Consider the following 22,519-nt stretch of genomic DNA (forward strand, 5'->3'; position numbering starts at 1 on the left):
CCTTGTCACTACGGCACATGAAGATGTGGTTAAAACAGATACCTACATTGCATCTGGTATAAAATTTGCAATTCATTGCAATGCCCATGAAGTTAACCTGATTAAATTAGATAAAGTTAAATTAATGAGTTGAATGAGAGAGAGTGTTAGTTAGATGGCGTAGGTTATATGAGACTTACCTCTCAATACGGCATGTGGTGTGTGGCCTATTGGTGTGTGTGCTTCAGACTAACTGTTGTGAGATTCAAATGACAGGAAGGGGCGGGCAAGGACGGAGAGGTCGTGAGGTCGTGGTGGAACGGGGAGGGTGAGGGAAATGGGAGGGATTAAGGCAGTGCTGAAGGATGTGGGAAAAAGATGGCTGCTGAGGAAAGGTGCTGAGAATATTATGGAAAACTGAATTAATACTTGTTGATTTGAAGTTTCTGAAAATGGGAATTAGAAGGTCTAAAAGGATGTTTGGCTTTTCTGAAATTTCATTAAGGTTATGATTTGGATTGAAATATTGATCTAAATGTATGATGCAGCTTTCGGTAATGTTAAGGAGGGGTCCTTTGTTGACAATTTTGAGAATTTCCTTATCTTGATTTATGTCTGTGATTTTGTGGTTATAGTTATGCATATGCGGTCCTACAGCTGAAAATTTATTGTATTTCAAGGCATTGACGTGTTGTGAGTACCTTATATTAAAATTTTTGCCCGGTCTGTCTGACGTAAGAAGAATTACAACTGTTGCAAATGATCCTGTATACTCCTAATTTTGAATAACTATAGAACTTGTTTATGGTGGTATTATCTAAGACTTGTGCGTTCTTATTGTTTGTTTTGAAAACTACTTTTACATCGTGTTTTTTAAAGATGTTGGTGACTTAGTAGATTCGTTCGTTGAAGGTAAAGATAGAAAGGGAGGAGTTGTTTTTCTTATCTTTTTTTCAAGGTGGTAGAAGGGCGGTATTTATATTTATTATTTCTTTTCTATAAAGAAACTGTATGGTTCATGGTGTGGGTTACGGTAGTCACGTCCTAGTTTGTGAACCATGGGCAACGGTTGAGTGGCCTAGCAAGTGGTCGTGAGAGTAGGGATACCAGTTCCTATGGAATGGGAGTGGGCATCTCGGACATATTCTGAGTCATGGCCCTCCTTGTGCTGAGGTGGCTAGGACTATACAATCCACCGGTGGCCCATAACCCATTAGAGGTGAGATCCTCACTTTTACTATGTGTAAGTAGGGTAACATCCTGCTTCATGAATTTACTGAGCTCAGAACGTTTTAAGCAAGCCTTGGACCTATGGGAGTAACGGAGTCCCAGGGAATTCGATGAGGACCTATCAATATTAATGGGGCTTATGGAAGAAAGAAAGGAGAACTGGCTGAGTCAGCAAAGAGGATGCATCTGGATATGCTAGGAGTAAGTGATATTCTGGTAAGGGGAGATAGCGAGGAAGATATAGGAGATTATAAAACATACTTCCGACGGGTTTTGAAACGGAAGGGCAGAGTATGGGGTAGGGCTGTTTATCAGGAGTTCCATTGCACGCAACATAATATCTGTTAGGCACGTAAATGAGCGAATGATGTGGGTAGATTTGTCAGTTGGAGGAATTAGGATGAGAATTGTCTCAGTGTATTCACCATGTGAGGGTGCAGATGAGGATGAAGTTGACAAGTTTTATGAAGCATTGAGTGACATCGTGGTCAGGGTCAACAACGAGGATAGAATAGTGCTAATGGGCAATTTCAATGCGAGAGTTGGAAATAGAACTGAAGGATACAAAAGGGTAATTGGCAAATGTGGGGAAGATAAGGAAGCTAATAGGAATGGGAAGCGTTTGCTGGACTTCTGTGCTTTGAATTCAGGAAATCTGTTAGGAATGTACGAGTTTTTTTGGGTATTTTTCGATGATACAGACCACTATCTGATCTGTAGTGAACTAAGTATCTCTAGGCCTAGGGTAGAGAAAGTGAAATCTGTCTGCAAATGGATAAGGGTAAAAAATCTCCAGGACGAGGAAATTAGACAGAAGTACATGGATTTGATTAGTGAGAAGTTTCGAACAGTAGACAGTAGGCAGGTTCAGGACATAGGAAGAGAATGGGTGGCATACAGGGATTCTGTAGTAGTAACAGCAAGAGATTGCCTAAGAACAACTGTGTTTAAAGATGGGAAAAGGCGAACATCTTGGTGAAATGATGAAGTGAGAGCAGCCTGTAAACGTAAAAAGGCTTATCAGAGATGGCTCCAAACAAGTGCCAAGGCAGACAGGGAATTATATGTAGGTGAAAGAAACAGAGCAAAACAAATTGTTGTTGAATCCAAAAAGAAGTCTTGGGAAGATTTTGGTAATAACCTGAAAAGGCTTGGTCAGGCAGCAGAAAAACCTTTCTGGACAGTAATAAAGAATCTTAGGAAGGGAGGGAAAAAGGAAATGAACAGTGTTTTGAGTAATTCAGGTGAACTCATAATACATCCCAGGGAATCGCTGGAGAGGTGGAGGGTAAATTTGGAGATCTTCTCAACGTAAAAAGAAATCTTCCTGGAGGAAGTGGAAAGGATGGTAAATACACTCCATATTCATAAAGCAGCAGGAATAGATGAAATTAGACCTGAAATGGTGAAGTATAGTGGGAAGGCAGATATGAAATGGCTTCATAGAATAGTAAAATCAGCATGGAGTGTTGGTTAGGTACCTTTAGATCGGATAAAAGCAGTAATTGCACCTACCTATAAGCAAGGGAACAAGAAGGATTGCAACAACTGTCGAGGTATCTCATTGATTAGTGTACCAGGCAAAGTATTCACTGGCATCTTGGAAGGGAGGGTGCAATCAGTCGTTGAGAAGAAGTTGGATGAAAACCAGTGTGGTTTCAGACCACAGAGGAGCTGTCAGGATCATATTTTCAGTATGCGGCAGGTAATTGAAAAATGCTATGGGAGGAATAGGCAGTTGTGTTTATGTTTCGTAGATCTAGAGAAAGCATATGACAGGGTACCGAAGGAAAAGATGTTCGCCATACTGGGGGACTTTAGAATTAAAGGCAGATTATTAAAATCAATCAAAGGCATTTATGTTGACAATTGGGCTTCAGTGAGAATTGATGGTAGAATGAGTTCTTGCTTCAGGGTACTTACAGGGGTTGGACAAGGCTGTAATCTTTCACCATTGCTGTTCGTAGTTTACATGGATCATCTGCTGAAAAGTGTAAAATGGCAGGGAGGAATTCAGTTAGGTGGAAATGTAGTAAACAGTCTGGTCTATGCAACGACTTTGTCTTCATGGCAGATTGTGCCGAAAGCCTGCAGTCTAATATCTTGGAACTTGAAAATAGGTGCAATGAGTATGGTATGAAAATTAGCCTTTCGAAGACTAAATTGGTGTCAGTAGGTAAGAAATTCAACAGAATTGAATGTGAGATTGGTGATACAAAGCTAGAACAGGTCGATAATTTCAAGTATTTAGGTTGTGTGTTCTCGGAGGATGTTAATATAGTGAGATTGAATCAAGGTGTAGTAAAGCTAATGCAGTGAGCTCGCAGTTGCATTCAACAGTATTCTGTAAGAAGGAAGTCAGCTCCTGGACCAAACCATCTTTACATCGGTCTGTTTTCAGACCAACTTTGCTTTACGGGAGTGAAAGGTGGGTGGACTCAGGATATCTTATTCATAAGTTAGATGTAACAGACATGAGAGTAGCGAGAATGATTGCTGATACAAACATGTGGGAACAATGGCAGGAGGGTACTCGGAATTAGGAGATAAAGGCTAATTTAGGATTGAACTCGATGGATGAAGCTGTACGCATAAACGGGCTTCAGTGGTGGGGTCATGTGAGGCGAATGGAGGAGGATAGGTTACCTGGGAGTATAATGGACTCTGTTATGAAGGGTAAGAAGTAGAGGGAGACCTAGATGACGATGGTTAGACTCAGTTTCTAACGACTTAAAGATATGAGGTATAGAACTAAATGAGGCCACAGCATTAGTTGCAAATAGAGGATTGTGGCACGTTCAGTAAATTCACAAAGGCTTGCAGACTGAACGTGGAAAGGCATAACAATCTATAAGGATAATGTATGTATGTAATGTATAAAGATACTATTGTATTCATTGGATTTAGCTATTACAAATAGTGTTCAACTCATTTTTAAGGTCTCTCTTAGACATTGGAACACTGACGGCTCGGTATACCATACTGTTGAATGCTCCTTGCTTGTGAATTTGGGGGTGTAAAGAATCTTGACGGACTGCAGTGACTGACTGGGTGGGTTTTCTGAAAATCTTATATCTTAAGTAGCTTGGGTGCCAGATAATAGTTAGGTCTAAAAAATTTATTTTCCATTCAATTTCGGATTCAAGTGTGAATTTTATGTGCGGGTCAATGTTATTTAGATTAATAACGATGGTAGCTGCATTTGTAATGCTCTCATCCATAATTACTATGGTGTCATCTACAAATCTTGCCCAGAAAAGGATGTTGTTAAAGTTAAGATTATGATTATTATTATTATTATTATTATTATTATTATTATTATTATTATTATTATTATGATCATTATTATTATTATCATCATCAATTTTGGTGTGTTCCAAAAAATCGCGTCTCTTAGGAGAGACGCGAGGCCAGGACTTCTGGCACGTGATAGCATACCTAACCTAAACAATGCGATCTCTCTTCTCTAATTTACAGCTGTTTAGGTAGATCCTGATGTGATAAATGTGGAAAACAATTATGAAATACAGGGTGATTTCTTCCACCATGTACACACTGTAGGATTTCATCGCGGAGAGGATATGGAACAAAAAATGTCTAATGAACGTATGTTCGGAAATACATGGTGTCCATGCTAGTGACATTGTATTCAGTCATACTTTGTTTCAGAGACTGTCGCATATGGGGTTCGGCTCCTTCAAACATTGTGCAGGAACATCCATTGCATTCAGCTTACGTGACTGTTTGGTGTGGTTTTATAAGCTCCTTCGTTTTCACTCAGTTTTTCTTTGAGATGACGACCCCTCCAGAGTAAAATGCGCCTCATCAGTCCACAGACTTATCAACATGCATCACCAAGGAACTGACAACGCAATTCTACCAGAAGAACATTTTGACGTCGGAGTTATGGAATATTGCATGTTCTGACCGCTTACAGTGCCTTATTTTCACCTGGTGGCAAAATTTGGAAGTAATAATTTGTGGCATAAATCGCGGGTGCATTGCTTACTTAGCGTATCTACAACATTTCAGACTCCTACGATCATTACAATCCATGCTGTACTATGCTGAATACCATAACTTTGATTGTGGACATCTGGTATGTTGGATATTCAGCCTGAAGGCATGTTTTATCCTCAACAGCTCCATCAATAACTGTTACAGTTGGCCCAGGCGTCACTCATGGGGCATACTAAGGAAACAAAGAGCAAGAGCCTGAAGTTCCAGTTACATAGCAGTATGCCAAGCTCACTGCAATACATGCACCAACCAACCACACCAGTCATAACAGGGACTGACTGCACACAGAATGGTATTACTAACGTTGTTCAAACCTCAATTACTTTCTTATAGTCATAGCAAACGATTAGACTAAGACAGACAAGAAAATGAAAGTAACAAATTTGTTCTAGCCCATAGTGTACTGTAAACATCGGGTCTCACCAGCAAATGAATAATTTTAAGGTATAATATGTGAATGACATAGACAGATTAGTAGATCTATTTGAACATTGTCTGACTTGTATAACTTCTGGAAATCGGTGAAACCTCGTTAGTACGTTTCTGCAGGGGACGACGAAAATCGTGTTAAGCGGGAAAACTTACTATTGAATATCCTATTAAAAACTATTCAACAGGGAGATGGTATCACTTTCCACATTAGTACATTTTGTTTTGTTTGTGTGTGTGTGTGTGTGTGTGTGGGGGGGTGTTCTTCAGGAGATAAGAGGGCACTAAAAAGTGTGAAGGTGGACAGAACAAATATTAATAATTCTCTACTGGAGCCTGTTAAATTAACAAGAGAATACTGAAAGATGTGAGAAACTCGGAAAAACAGATGCAACATTCATTTGCCCTTCGGCTCATAGAAGTAGCTACAGTAACTACATATTATAGCAGATCACTTTCTTCCTAAAACAATTGTATGATGAATTGTTGGTTGAAGCCTTAGGTTTCTGACCAATGGGTAATTAAACACTGTATTCTGGTCACTTTGTTTGAGCATGAATTTCTCGCAAGGTTATATTAGCGATTAAGCGCCGTCGGCTGCCATCATGAACAAGACACTTAGGCAGTACTCGGCATTGGTTCGGACAGACTCGCCGGTGAATAAACATACCAACTGTCAACTAGCAGTTTGTATTTTTATATGAATGGTACACCGCTTTACCTTCAATTTATTTTGTTGAGTGGTAAATGAAGCGAAGTGATTATTTGTCGTGTGACAGTCTACTTACGGACTAATAAGATAATCGTGAGAAATTCAGTAGCGTGGTGTATACGGTATCTGTCTTGTGATAGCCTAGCTATTGCACCCGCTCATGCAGCGGTCAGTGCCATGTTATCCCGGTAGCTCTTGATTTCTTCTCAGGGTATTCCATTTTCCGCTCATAAAATCTGTGATTTTATATATAATTATTTTACGTGGTTTCGGATGAGAATCAGTCCGCTGGGATACGCATCACGGGAGTACCTACACGCACAAGTACGAACCTGAGGCCAATAACTTCAAAGGGATCTCTTTTTGCTTGTAGAACTAATCAATTGCTTATATCTACGAAACTTATCAACTAACTTACAAACTAGTCGTTACCCAAACAGAAATTATAACATAGTCACTTACTAAAAGAAAAATATAAGATTATTTATTGAATAAATAATGTTCAATTCAAGATAAAGTGAAATCTGGGTAGCCTTATCTGAGTAATAATTAAACATGAAGGATTAGAGTCAGCGCTGGCTCAAATAAAATAAAATAATTAAAGCTTAAAATGTTTACATTCTTTCTTAATTAATGTTCAAATTCATATTAATATATATATCAATATTCGTAGCCATGTTCCGAAAAGTATTTCATTTTCTCCAATTATATTCGTGAGATCACTGAGCAATCACGGAATCAAATAAAAACGCATTGCGAATACTGTCACGTTAATTATTTAAAGTATTCTTACCACATTTAAGTCATCTCGCTGAGATAAAATGAATGGTTTGTTAACTTGAAAACGTAATAAAATTACATGGAAAAAAGTTAGATTGTAAACGTAAATCTGCTCATATTTTCACGTAATTATTTCCCAAACAAACTCTTGCGTGAGAATTAAATCGTAAAAGTGTTCTCCAACTTTCCATTCATAAATTATAATCATTCATAAATCTGAACTCTGATTATTTGGTCACATATTTCGAGTACGCACAAGTAACAACTTACGGGCTAAGACAATACCTCCCTAAAGCCTACGACATATGGCTCCTAACTAACCATTATAATATTCTTCATATTTAAAATACTCCAATTGAAATCATTACTGCATGAAAAGAAATAAACATCTAACTAACTATTCAAGTAGTTTCCAATCCACACACTCCTCTATCAACGGCTCAATGTGCTCTAGCAATCTGCTCTTTCTCAATATTTCATATATATACGAGCTACTCAACTTGTATGGATAGTATAGAATGAAATTATTACGTATTATATTGTAATGTCACCGCACCACAAAACATTAGATGTATACTAAGTCGTGAATCTAGTGAACTGTATATTAAAGTACTCTCTTATACTCAGTACCTGTTATTCACCAAAGTCAGACATAAATATAACTGTCACGATACACAATTCTACCATAATACATGTCTATCTTACCTTAAAATGGTCATCTGCGCGATGTTCATACTTTGACATATTTTCTCCAATATGGCACAGAAACTCACCTTGTAATTCTAATACCATGTTATCTCGTCGAATAGCAATTCTTACAGTTCCCGTAGGACATAAACAAACCTCTAAACTTCACTATTCCTCAATATACAGTACTCCAATACATAATCACATTTCAACGCGATTCCAAACTATATTAACATAACGCCGGCTTACATATAGCCGTATGCATATAGCCATTACTCCCAAAACTATATGCTAAACATTCAAGAATTGCCTTGTAAAATACACAGTTAATAACCTTTATCTAAAAAACAGTAGTACGAGTTCAATGCCCTCTTTCTATGAAGAAAGGAATACTTAACTTGACGATATTCATCGTATCGCGCAGGTAATTCGTGACGTAATCTATGCACAGGTAAGCGAGATTAATTGAAATTTCACTAGTAAACTAGACTCATTGCTACTAGGTCTTCACAATCAACACTTCTTTCTGTTATCCAAACTAGTTTCCACAGTATGTATGCAAGTGCGGTTATCTGTATATGTCATAATAGCATTCTGATTCTACACTTCCATCTTATCTTAAAGTCTTAAATATCTCACACTTCACTTTATATTACACACACGTTCTTAATTAATTCATAAATATCACCAAATATTCAGCACATGCCGAGTTAGATTGAGGGTGCAGATTACAAGAAACTACTCTACTAAAGAAATGTATGGACTTAGCTCGTCAGTTGCTACGTTTGGTCTGGTTGTTGTTCCATCCCTCGGTTGAAGTTAGACCCTCCGATCAGATCTGGATCTTTGGTTGGATTGCATGTTCATGGTCATCAGCTGGTCACATAGCTCGCCGGTCCACTCCTTATCGTCCAGTCTTTCGGCTGGCCGGTACTCATCCACGTCATCATGTCCACTGGTTGGCCGGTCCAATCATCCACAGCTGGTCCTCTGGCTCGACGGTGCATATCCCCAGTTCAGTCCATCTTGTTAATTTAGCAGACAGTCATCATTTTGAATCTGTAGACAATGAAGAAAATTCCATTTGCGGAGTAATTAGTCATGATATATTCCATATTTCTATTATTTATAGTAATCGTCGAAGTTTTTCTTTGCTTTGAAAAATTTCTCCGTAAATAGTTATTAAGTTTACTGCTACGGTAGTAACTATCTTCTCGTATGAAGTTATCAATATTGTAAAATGGTGAATTCCTATTCCTTCGATCGTAGAGTGGCTGCTCACTAATCCATGTCAGTCGTATATCACCACAAATTATTTATTTATATAATTTTTCGCCTCTTTTCTTAGCATACACCGGTGAATAATTTAATCGTATGCTATCGCCGATTATAAATAGTTAATATTCTCCTCAGTAGCTAAGAATATTCTTCAAATGTGTAGCTCCGCTCGTATCTGCGTCTTGCTTCTGCGAATGTAATTTTTTGAGTATCTTCTTATACAATCCTTCCGCTGCTATATATTTTTTAAAACAATTCAAAATGAGCCTCTACTGTTCTGCAGTGTCTTCGAAAATAATCCGTTCCATGACATACATAGCCTCCTATACGCTGTATTAATATGAAGTTCATTGCCTTAGTAGATCGCATGGGCCATACCTTCCTACGCCGCCATTTTGTAATTGGTCTTCGAGATGCGAACGGGCACACTATGGATAAGAAAATGGTCGTGAAACCACTCGCTAATGAAGAAAAAATTAAAATCCTTCAAGTTGATATCTTAAGCGTGTAGAGTTGGCGTGAACGTTAAAACTAGCACCTTCTACTTTGAACACTATTGTGGGCAACCGGGACAAAATTGAAAATGCGTATAAGCAAACTAGAAACGGAACAAGAAGATGAGTGTGCAAAGGGAAGTTTCCGAAGTTGGAAAGAATGATTTTGAATAAATAAATTTCTAACTTCTGATTAAAATGTGAAATAGGCTACAAGTACAATCAAGCGCACTGGATTATTCAACAATCTCACGGACAGCAAAGACCTTTCCATAGAACAAAGAACATAGAATTAAAAATAAACCACTTTTCCCTTTGAGAAAATCAAATGAGCACAGTTATGTCTCCCGGTCATGACCATCCACTAATGGCTGCACGGTTGATAGTTATACTTCCGTCACACATTTTGTGGCGGTTACTTCAGTGACACATAATTTCGGATGACTCCCAGCCATAAGCCATGTATGTTAACAGGACAGCTTTGAAAAAAAAGTGTGAAAACTGAATTCAGCACTCCTAGCCGCAGTGGAATCTGTTACTGTGCTTTAACTTAGCAATCTCCCGTCTTGTTCTAGTATAAAGTCTTTGCTGCCAATCAGTGACGCAAAACTCATCTTTACCTAAGCTAACAGCTTGCCCCTCGAAGGTGCAATATACTCGGTGTTCGAGAATTCATGGTCATTTCCTTTTATCGCGCAACTTTCTCAGACCGACCCGTGGCGAGGGCTCTTATCTCTGTTGGAAATCATATTCCATGCACAAGGGATGACAAGGAACATTTTCAGGTCGGGAGAATATATGATAGTAGTAAGCGGTAAAGACTAAAAATCATGACATTTGAAGTGAGGGATTTCTTTATACAGATTTAATACGATGGGCGTTGGGACTTCAAATTTACAACATGCTAAGCGGGAAAACATGTTAATGAGGAGCGTACTAACAAGGTTTCACTGCATTTGAATTTGACTTCATAAAGATGTGAACTGTGTTTGTCCCTTTTTCAAAAATAATGCATGTTTGTGTTTACTGTAATAATTCACAACAGATGTATTAACATAAACAAAAGAGTGGGAATGTACTTATTCTCGAAGGGTTGATTAACAATGTAAATATTTTTGTTAAAACAGCAGCTGCTTGCTCCATCTATCCAAGTTGGTCCTGAAGGCACTAAGGTCTTCCCTACCACTTCTCTGGTGGCCACAAAACCTGTCAAACCAGACGTTCCAGTTTCAGTTGCAAAGGAGATCGTGGCGACCAGTTCTGCAGCATCAGTTCAAGTGAGATTTTGTCAATTTTATATTATTCTGTCATTTTAGACTAATATAGTTTGCTCTGTTATGAAGTACACTGCCCTCCAAAAAACCGTAATGCTAGATATTTTGGTAGAAAACTCAGTTAAATTCTACATTGTATAAGATTACCATACTTTTTTCAATATTTTTTGATTGGCTAATGTTCTATGAACATTACTGAAAGAAAAGCAACGATGAATAACAGCGTAAGGCTTTTTAATGCAGCACTGTAACCATTTCAAACAATGGTGAGTGCTCCAGCACATTTCTTATACATTTTGTGCCAATTATGAAAACCATCAGTTCAGCAGTGTTTTCGAACATTACCTAAGGGATATCTGAGCCATAGACAACTCAACAACATGCTTCATAACTCTTGTGGACTTGGCGAAACCAGTTGCATTGGAGGATAACGGCTGTAGCTACCAGTATGTAGCAGAGGTTTTGAACAGTTCGCATCTGTAGGTTTGGGGTTCTCCACCTAATCAATACTTGTATAGTATTTGATACATATATATATATATATATATATATATATATATATATATATATATATTTAAAAGTACATTATGAGTGCTGGCCTAATTTTGATCCTCTGTTGCAATCATCTTCAGCTACTTTACTAATAAAAAATCTGTATACAGTTGTGTAACACTTGTATAGTTATACACTGAACAAACCCTCTATAAGCGTTGCATATTTTTCTTACCAATAAACGTGGCATACGCATTGCATTACCATAACTGCACGTATACACACGTTCGAAACCGTAGGGACGTCTTCCTGCAGTTCACTGACGTATTTCTTCATGTGCATGGTGGATTTTGCTGGTTAGACCTATGTGTGTATAAATCTGAATGTTATCGGTTGAAATAGTTGAATATCCAGTTACGTACAGAATTTCAAGCCGCATCTAATGCCGTTAACAGAAAAAAATGTTAAATAGCAATCAAGTGTAAAAATATTAATACAGGCCTAATTATAAGTAACGTCAAATAAAAAGTCTTCATTGCTTGGGACCTGTCATCTCATAACTCCCCTTTTATCTTCATTACCGGTATGTTTGTAATTTTTACACTGCTATTATTTTGGCTCAACGTAGATAAGTTTGATTTTAAATTTGAATGATGATAAAATTCACACTCTCTCTCCTTACAGTCCTGTTCAGAAATTGGTATGCGCAAGTACGAAGAAGTCACTCGCTGGCCAGGGTCTTTACTATTAATTTTACACGGGTTCAAAGCGAGGCGATTGGTCTTCGGATACCACCCGCACTATTTTCCCAAAAATCTTCTTCATCCTTTTTCAGATTCTCTCTGGGTAGGGTAGTGTACCATAGCCCTCCACCTTATTCCATCTTTCCACTATTCCTCTTCTAGTACTTCATTGATATCGACTTCTCTATTTGCAATACAGTCCACAACAGAGCTCCTCCATCTCATTCGAGGACTTCCCCTAGGCCTCTTTCCAGTCTCTGTATCCATGAATGTTCTCTTTGGTAACAGCATTGTATCAAAATTGCAAAAGCTGTGTTAGAACCAAAGTGGGTCAAACTGAATGGTTCAGTTCTGGTACACCACACCTTCTTCAACTGACAACTGTGAATTCAGCTGTGGAGTATGGACCTGATTATGTCGACCCATTATAAGAGGAAGATGACGTAGATTGTGAAAGGATCTTGGATAGACGAATAAGAGACAGTGTAGAGGAAAATTGGCAGAATACCAGCATGGATTCAGAAGAGGCAGGTCCACTTTTGACCCAATATTTACATTGCATCAAATGATGGAAAGGTATTAGGAATATGGAAAGGACATGGTAGTAACGTTTCTAGATACTGAAAAGACATATGACAGAGTCCCAAGGAATTTGGTACGGAAAACATTGACAGAGGCACAGATTGGGAATTTTACTACGTAATTCAACTTTTTCTGAAGAGATGGCAGAGTGAGTTGCATTTGTGATTTGTGTAGCGATTCTTTATTTACAATGTTATATGCTCTTTGCTAATATATATCGATAGTGTGCTTGGTAATATCAGTTTGAAGTGGGCTACCTCTAGCTTTGAGATTCGCTTGCAAACAAGATGGCTGCCAGTATAGAACTGATATTTACCGATATATAACCCCTTTTAGGAAGTAATGATGATTAGGAATGTAATTTTTTCAGTGAAATTAGTAGTAATATTAGTACTAGTGTGAGCAACGCTCCTGAAGAACAAATAGATGTGGAAATCGAAGAGGAAGTGCAAAGAGAAGACTGTGTTACAGCTCAGCAGGTGGACTGAGCACTGTCCCGTGATGCTAATAAAATAAAAATGTTTTACTGTATTCCTTGCTCCGCAGTTTGTGGTATGAAAGCCTTTTGTTTTCATGTACATTTAAATCTAAATGGTCTTGTAAGTAAGAAATTTCTCATGATATGAAGCGACACTATATTTCCGCCAAAATAATCCGAGCGCCAACGCAGTTTCAATCCAACAAATATGCAGGGCTCAATGGGTTAAAGTTGTAAGCGATGCTGAAATATATGGAAATCGTGCCGTTGGCAGAAAGTACGATATTGATGAATCGTGTATTCGTGATTGGCGAAGAAGAAAAAGAAGGAAAACTTCTAAAAAGGAACAGCGATCGCAGAGCGTTCCACAGGCAGAGTGCAGTGTTTCCGGAAATTGAAGACCGACTCCACAAATTTTTGATAGAAAAACGTGAGTTAGGATATGGTGTTTCTAGTGAAATGTGTTAATTGAAAGCACTAGAAATCTCAAAAGAACACAGGGTTTGACTGCAAGCCGCGAAAGGATCCAAAAATTTAATCGAAGAAGGGGATTGTGCATTCGGAGATGTACCCTACGTCTATTTCACATCATCTCCCTGGGGCATATGAAGAAAATTAACGGCCTTTCAGTGTCACATTCATTTATGGGAGCAAAATTCTTATTTACTGTCGCAAATTGGGAATGTTGACCAGACACCTGTCTATTTTGAAATGCCGTTGGAAAATACAGTGAATACGAAGGGTTCTGATAGTGTAACCATCAGAACAGGTGTTAACAAAAAGCAATGATGCACAGTAACATTGTGCGTATTAGCGGATGGAACCAAACTCCCTCCCTATGTGGTTCTGAAAAGGAATACACTTCCGAAAGGAAACTTGCTGTCCGGTGTTATTGTTAGAACACAAGAGTCCGGCTGCATGGACAGTGCGTTAGTTGAGGACTGGGTGAAGTGCGTATGGCAACGTTTTGTTACAAAAACGAAACGTGCTTGTGTTGAACAGTTACTGACGACATACAACTGACGCCGTAAACGATATGATGAGGAAAGGAAAAACCGTTCTTGCAATATTTCCTGGAGGATTCGCTTCTATTCTACAGCCGTTGGATGTGTGCGTGAACCGGCCTTAAAAACTGCAATGAAACAGTTGTACACTGAATGGATGTCTAATGATAATCACGCGTTACTATCAACCGGACGAGTGAAGAGGCCTGAAGTGGGACTAATATGCAGCTAGATCAAGACCGCATGGGCACGCATTCCCAACGATCTACTGTCTAAAAGCTTTAATAAATGTGGAATCTCAAATGCAGTGGACTGTAGTGAGGACGACTATTTGTAGAAAGATGCCAGCGACGAAAGTTCCTATGGTGATACTTCAGATAACGATGGTGAATTGTGAATGATCCGAGTATTGGACGGATTTTATTTACGATTTTTTGTGATTTTATTAATTGTAGCTGTTTGAATTTAGATTTGTTGTATATTTAAAGAAAAATAGGTATGTAAGGTTTTTTTTTTTCTCCGTATTTTCCCTTCTCATATTTAGGGTGCGGGTCTTATTTGGTGGCAGGTGGTATTCGGGATTTTATGGTGTTTTTAAAACAAACCTCAAGTCTTTATCTCGCTTAATTCGTAATTTATGACAGGACGGAAGTCTCGTTTGTTTAGGTTTCACACGTGACACTGCTGGCTAGCTGATCTGCCAGTAGGGATCTCCCAAACAGTGCGCATTTAAATCTGCAGGCAGTACCGGTAGTATGCAGTGCTGTGTTCATTTTATCAGTAGTATAATATTGATCAAATAGAAATCGGTGACGCAATGTACAATTCTTGAGGACAAGTGGATTGTGTTTGTGAAGTCCGTGTAGTTTGCGGGTGTGTGTGCGTGTGTGCGTGCGTTCTTAGTTCAAAGAACAAAGGCAGAAGGGTGCACGATGGATCCTCAAATGAAGAAGAAACGTTCTATAGTAATAATTGTCACTGATAATATTTACTGTACTAACCCATTTCCACACTCATGTCCATAGTGCTGTGAGAAGTTGAAGTTTGCAAAATATGAAGCCACCTCTAGGATCTTTCATTAAGTCATTTCTGACCATGTTAATGACTTTCAAGCATACTCCTTCGTAATTCAATATTTCATTTTAAAAACTTCCGTCTTCCAAGAGAAATGAGTCACTCCGCCTCTCACAGAGTTTTATTTTACGAACATTTCCAGCTTCCATAACCTCAAAAATGTTCTTTCTTTTACTGTATGTTAAAAATATCGTGGAGATTGTTATTTTCTGTTCTTTCTATGAGTGCTCAATAGATAAGTCAGATATTTCACAACGATTATATTACTGCAGACATAAAATGGCACTAAAATAAACTGATCACTCGTTCCTTTTTTGTCGCTCGCGGCTATAAAACGCTTATACAAGGGTCATGGTCTGTATAAGTAATTCAGTGAATAACTATAACAGATGTGTACACAAGAGGCTTATATACGGTTTATTAGTAACAAACTGTACATAAAGGGTGTATAAACCAGGTATAGAAGTTTATTAGTAAGACTGATGAATAACTATAACAGTTTTATACACAGGAGGCTTATACATGGTTTATTAATAACAAATTGCACATAAACGGTGTATGAACCTTGTATAAAAGTTATACACCGTTTATTAGTAAGACTGCATATGTATTTTACCCGCTCAAAGCCTCCAATTAAATATATGGGCGCAGGGTTGAACAGGGAACTCATATTATTAACTTTAAGGCTCATCATAAACACCAACAAAATTACATTAAAACAGATCAAAGGGAAAAATTGGGGGCTCTATCCTGGGAAAGGGGACAGATGTTTTATACGGTCACCAAGGGTTTACTATTCCACAAAAACAAGAACTTGGAAGTGTGTCCTTGTAAATGCTTAAGGAGCATTTTTAACTGGAACATACACAAAATTTGTTAAGAAAATGAGATCAAATTCTGCAATTAAAATTCACAGGGAAAATTTAACAGGGAATATAAAATCAATTACAACAATCTTACAAGGAAAATTGACAAAGGAATTTAAAATTTATTGCAGAGGTCTTTAGAGTTGCTGTCTTCCTAATACACATCAGCGAGAGACGCATAGCTCCAAACGGCGTACACTAAAATGTCTCAGGACTACGGAAGGCAACCCCAGATGGAAAATTAAATTTTACATTACACAATTCAAAAATTTAATAAAAGGAATTGCCTCCAAAAGAAAAGGATATGCCTAGCTGACGAGCTAAGGTATTACGAAACAGAGCACCGAAAACCAGGGTCTAAGATAAACTCCGAAGCAAATAAATTTACATGTTAATTTAAAATAAGTGAAAGGAAATATGCTGAGGTGGCTGGAGCCGCTGACGGGACCACACTCGAAGTGGTCCGGCCGTGAGGACATACAAAAACCAAAGCCGCGCACAAGAGCCCTGCTCCTACCGAAGAGCCAAAGACCGGAAAGTGAGAAATACGCAAACAGCCAATCAGGGAAGCTTACTACGATTCGACCCAAAATTTGTGCCAATGATGGAGGTCATTATTCCGACCAATTAAAACAAATTACCATATATGGACCACAAATTCTAGAGATTTCGATCGTGAAATGCAGCAATTTCGTTATTGAAGCCTCCACATGGCAAATGCAGGGTGATGCAAAAGGTTGTTTTAACGGATTGCAAGTTACAACAAGCACACTACAGGAGATCTCCAATACCAAAATAATTTTTTCCACCAACACCCATAATGATTAAATAAATAGAATTAAATGTCTTTTGTATGAGTCCTGAAAATCCCATTAATAAATATATATATTTACATAAATTCACAACAAAAACAAATATTTCATTGACTTCCTCGAAAATGTCTTTGAATATTCCTTAGTGTTTTAAGTGGCTATTTCAGAAGATTTTAGCATAATGACAAGATAAAAGTTAAATGGTCACACCCACCTTGCGCCGTTCTCGCGACCAGGTCGAGTCACAGAAAGATCGAGACCAACTCAAAATTGTCATTAATGTTCATTTCAGTGTCCATTTGGGATCGTATGCTCTGACAGAAAGGTCGCCGAACGAGACAAACGGACTAATTTGTATGATATCAACACGTTGGACATCTCCATCTCGCGATTCGATTTTTATCATTATAAATGTCCATGACTCTTAGCATATGAATACTTATAAGCAGATACTTAACCTAAGTAGCCATAGAAAGAATAAATACATTTATCTAACATGTCTTTATTAAATTAAAAGATCTTGAAAATGGTTTGAAAACTGAATATCTTGAAGAAAATCTAATTATTTCATCATCTAACTAACCTAATTAATATTCATATAACATCTAAAGGCCTTCAATCTTGTATAAATTATAAATTCTTGCTATATATACATGAATTCTGTGAGATATAGAAAATGATTCAGATGCTCATTACTTGTTATAAATTGTCAAATAAAAATCACGTTTTATATTATTTCTTTGCTTTTACGCAGCCTAATTTCTTAAATTCTCCTTTTAATTTATATACAATACATTGCAAATCTGTTCACAGGTTTTCAATTTGTTTTGCCTGCACACGTCTGTCAACATTTCATTATCACAATTATCACGCTTGTTAACTTTCATATAAGAAAAGCACTAGTTTTCTCATTCATTTTTATGAATTGAGTATTTCAAAATATACGTCCCTAACATTCATACACTTCAGGAAGAAAAGATAAGTCATTAAATCATCGCTTTGCTCTAAAAATAATAAAAGTTACAATTATTATTAAGTCACTCGTCAAAAATAACATATAAATTTCCAAAATTAGTTTAAGTGCCAATATATTTACCATATATGATCTGTCATTATGTCGCCAATTACTCCTGACATCTTATTTAATGTTATTACTGGAAATTCTGTAGTCTGTCATCTAAGAAGACTCTACTAATCAATTTCATCGAATTACAGAGAACCTCATCAGTGATACCATTTAATATGAGCAAAGAAGCCTCCTAACTCCATTTATTTGAATAAAGATATTTGTGGTTAAAAATTCAGGATAAGATGGGCTAAGTTCACTAACTTCCCTATGTAGATTCGTTTTTGATTATCTACACGTATTTAACCTACGTATGAACGTTACATGGGTCATATTTAGTGTTATATATGGAATACTGAAGGATTAATATGCATTGTGGAATCAAATATATCTATTCTCAACCTTAAATTGCGTCAACTAACTTAACATTGTCGATAAAATATCCATCTCTTCAATCTCGACAAAAAAAAAAAAATTATCACCATCATTATTCTTCTTATTACTTGACCATTCTTTATATATATAATCTGCTTCACATTTCTCATATCATATCTCACTCATTACAATAACTACAATAATCTATCTTAACTTGACGCATATGCCTTCGTAATTATTATTCGTCCACTTATATATTCCATTTCCTTCTCAATTTTCTTCAGATTCCTCTCATATTCTTCATATGTCTTCCTATGACCTCAATATAAACTGTATATGGCATTACATTATCTCCATTTCGTAGTATAATATCCTAATATAATCATAACACCAACCACAATGTCGTATCATAACAATAGCTGTAGTAAGTTAACCGCTTTACTCAATATTGATAGCATTATGAAGAAGACAGTAAAGGGAATATGAAAATGATATATGGAATAGTTAAAAGTAAAAGATCAGATAAAGAAGCAATTACAGCTCTGGAGACAGCAGATGGGAATATAGTTCGCAATATGAAAGATATCACGGATACAATGGGGCAGTATTTTGACGAGCTCCTAAATGGCCCTAAAGAGATGTCTGTTGAGGATGTAGGACAAAAAACAATAGAGGAAGATATCCCAATTACATGGACAGAAGTAGAGCAAGCTCTCCACAGGATGAGAAGTGGTAAATCAGCAGGAGCTGATGAAATTACAGCTGACATGATTAAAGCTGCTGGTCCACCAGGAATACAGTGGCTGTATAGAGTTCTCAGAACAATATGGAAGGATAATGAAATACCTGAAGATTGGACAAAAGGGGTGATAGTTCCTATCTTTAAGAAAGGGAGTAGAAGGAAAAGTGAAAATTACAGAGGCATTACCCTCCTATCACACGGCCTTAAAATTATGGAGAAGATCATTGAAGCCAGAGTAAGGGATATACTAGAGCCTATCTTAGAAGAGGAACAACATGGTTTTAGGACTGGAAGAAGCACAACAGATCTGATATTTGCTTTGAGGATGTTGGCAGAAAAACACTGGGAAAGAGGAAAAGACCTAATTATTGTGTTTGTGGACCTTGAAAAGGCGTATGATAATGTTCCTAGATCAACTATTTGGAAAAATCTTAGAAAACTTGGTGTACCGGAGTACCTTATTAGGAAAATCCAAATGCTATATAGTAATTGTAAAAGCTGTGTCAGAATTGGAGATGGTCACTCTGAATGGTTCAATACAACCAAAGGAGTACAACAGGGAAGTGTCTTGTCACCACTTCTATTCATAGCAGTTATGGATACCATTTTAAAGGAACTAAAAGGAAAAGGTAATAAAGATCTTCAGGCTCTGGTGTTTGCAGACGATGTGGCAATATGGGATGAAACAGAGGAGGGAGTGCAAAATAATCTGAATGCATGGTGTAAGAAGTTTGATGATCATGGAATGAAATTGAACCCATCAAAAACAGTAGCATTAAAAATCAGCAGACATTATACAGAATGCAACATAAAAATACAGGACCACCAAGTTGAAGTAGTACACCAATTCATTATTTAGGAAGCGTAATCGCTAGTAATAACGGAGCTGAGATAGAAATAACAAACAGAGTAACCAAAGGCTCTAACTTTTACAGCATCGTTAGACACCTACTATGGGATCAGAAAGTCCCACAAAGAACAAAAATGACCCTGTACAAGTCATATTTCATTCCTATCCTTACATAGTCTCTGGAAACCTGCACACTAACATCAAAGGATTATAGTAGGATTCAAGCCTGTGAAATGAAATTTCTTAGAACTGCCCTCCAAAAGACCCGACTTGATCATGTGAAAAATGATGAGATCCGATCTAACCTAGGTCTAAATGAATCGATGGAGGAAAGACTTAGGTCATCTAGACTTAAATGATTTGGGCATGTTAAACGAATGAATAGCACAAGGTTACCATGTGCTTATTTGGAAAAGAGAATAACAGGTAGAAGACCAGCTGGAAGACCAAGAAGATGGATGGACCAGCTGAGGGAAGACGTAGAGAGAAGAGGATGGAATTGGGAATCTGTCTTGGACAACGAAATGTTTTTGAATAGGCAACTTTGGAAGACGCTCGTTTTCAAACACCCTACCCGGCTCGCTGGAAGGGCAAACCGATGATGATGAACGCATGACTTCGTTATTACTGGTTAAATATATCCTAACTCAACGAACTTGTCATCTTGGTCAGATGACTACCTAATAACCTCCTCTGTAGTTAAATCCATTGCCTTTCCACATGTAACATCAGTTCTTTTGAATATAAATTCATGACAGCACTGCACACACATATTTCATACAATTAGAAAATGGCACTTCTCAAAAACATGATATTTAAATTACTTACGGTAATGATATTTTAATAAACTTATCTTTTCTTCCTGTTTTCCCTCGCTGCTGTGTGTCCAAAATGCTTAGGACATGTCGTCAATACGGCAGTAACATCGTATTAGCCTTCGGGAAACATCTGGGTAGGTCTCCCCTCCTTCTCAGTCATCTGGCAATACGTTTGTTGGCTTCAAGTCCCCATCTCCATACAGCCTTGCCTTACTCTTCTTAGCACATGATGCTGGCCATTTCTTGCGCAGTTAGAACAGAAATATAGATTAAGATGGTCCGTTTCGTCATCTTAGTGAACTAAGCCTTCTATGATTTAGAAATATATTGATACTAATGCTTCCAATCAAATCGTGCTACAGTCTTGCAGGTTACTAATATGGTTATAAAAGTTTCAATTATGTGATTTAATTTTCTATAGTTTGTTTCTAATCGCTGTTGTATTTCGTATTTTCTTGAGAGCAAGTTATGATGCTGGGTATTCCTTTCACTTGGCGTCTCGTGACGTAACTGGTTACGTTACGATCCTGACCCGTTGTTCTATTTCAATTTATTAATTCAACAAGTATGTGCGGTATTTCATTGTCTTGATCAATTTCCTTGAAGTTTATTTCTATTCTATTATTCTATTATTTCTATTTCTTCTCGATTAAAACCTTCTATGAATATAGCCTTCTTTCCGTTTTAATCTGCCGTAGCGATCTGCTTGCGTTGGTTCCTTCACGAATGAATTTTTTTATAATAAATTTTTGTAATATTCCATCTTTCATTCTTTTTCACTGCCTTCTGTATGTTATTTCTCGGCTTGTACCTGATAAAAGTATGATCTTCTCAACATTTACAGTTGTATTTGCATCTTATTTTTAATGTTCCCATGGCATAGCGTCCATTTGTAGCCATAGTACAGGATGTATAACTCCTGTGACCAAAGGCCAGCACACTAACCATTTAGCCAGAGCGTCAGACACAATAATGGTTAATTGCTGTGAAACAATTGATAATTTATCATGATAATAATTTGAAGAAGCTTAAGAAGAAATTACAATATTATTCTCAATAATGGTGAAATACGACATTAAAATACTAAATGATGATTACGGGTTAAGATGATAATGTTCTCCAATGATGATGATGATAAAAAAATAAATTAAATAATTTTTATTATGTATTAATTCAGATGATGTTGACAGTGAATAATGAAGTCAGCTGGCAAAATGACATAATTATGTCAAGGTGTTGTAAATAGTAAGATAAGTTTATGATAAGTGTGATGGAGATAATGTAATGCCAGTGACAGAAGACCTTTCCAACATTGCAGCAGACATCCGCAAAGACGTCTGAAATTTTATGGGCACGTCCGCAGACTGCCGGCAAGTAGACTAACAAACAAGATTCTCACCTACATAGAACATCTAAAAAATATTCCATGGGTACTGGAAGTGAAGAAGGATCTGGAAAAAGCTCAGATGAACTCAAATGACACCGTGGACACAAATCTGTATAGGAAAAAAATTAATGGGTGGAAAATGCAACTAGAGAACGAAGTGAAAAAGAAGACTGGAGCAAAGTGGACAGAAGAACGAAAAAGGATCCACGGAGAAAGGATGAGAGTTGTTAGGCAACTTAGAAAACAGAATCGTTAGAGCTTTGCGTGATCTGTTGGGTCCGTATGCACATAATAATAATAATAATAATAATAATAATAATAATAATAATAATAATGTCTGTACTCAC

General features: G+C 37.3%; 1 protein-coding gene across 4 annotated transcripts in view; it reads left to right on the forward strand.

The window, feature by feature from the left end:
- LOC136866098 (pre-mRNA cleavage complex 2 protein Pcf11) overlaps positions 1 to 22,519 on the forward strand; it is a 444,626-nt gene that overhangs the window by 172,495 nt on the left and 249,612 nt on the right. For 3 of the 4 annotated variants that reach the window (XM_067142769.2, XM_067142771.2, XM_067142772.2), the window contains one exon: positions 10,737 to 10,886. In XM_067142769.2, the coding sequence (XP_066998870.2) occupies positions 10,737 to 10,886 (150 nt within the window). The remainder of the gene's footprint in view (positions 1 to 10,736; positions 10,887 to 22,519) is intronic. The other variant, XM_067142770.2, reaches the window with a different exon arrangement.

This window comes from Anabrus simplex, chromosome 3 (assembly GCF_040414725.1).
Source record: "Anabrus simplex isolate iqAnaSimp1 chromosome 3, ASM4041472v1, whole genome shotgun sequence".
Taxonomy (NCBI): Eukaryota; Metazoa; Arthropoda; class Insecta; order Orthoptera; family Tettigoniidae; genus Anabrus; species Anabrus simplex.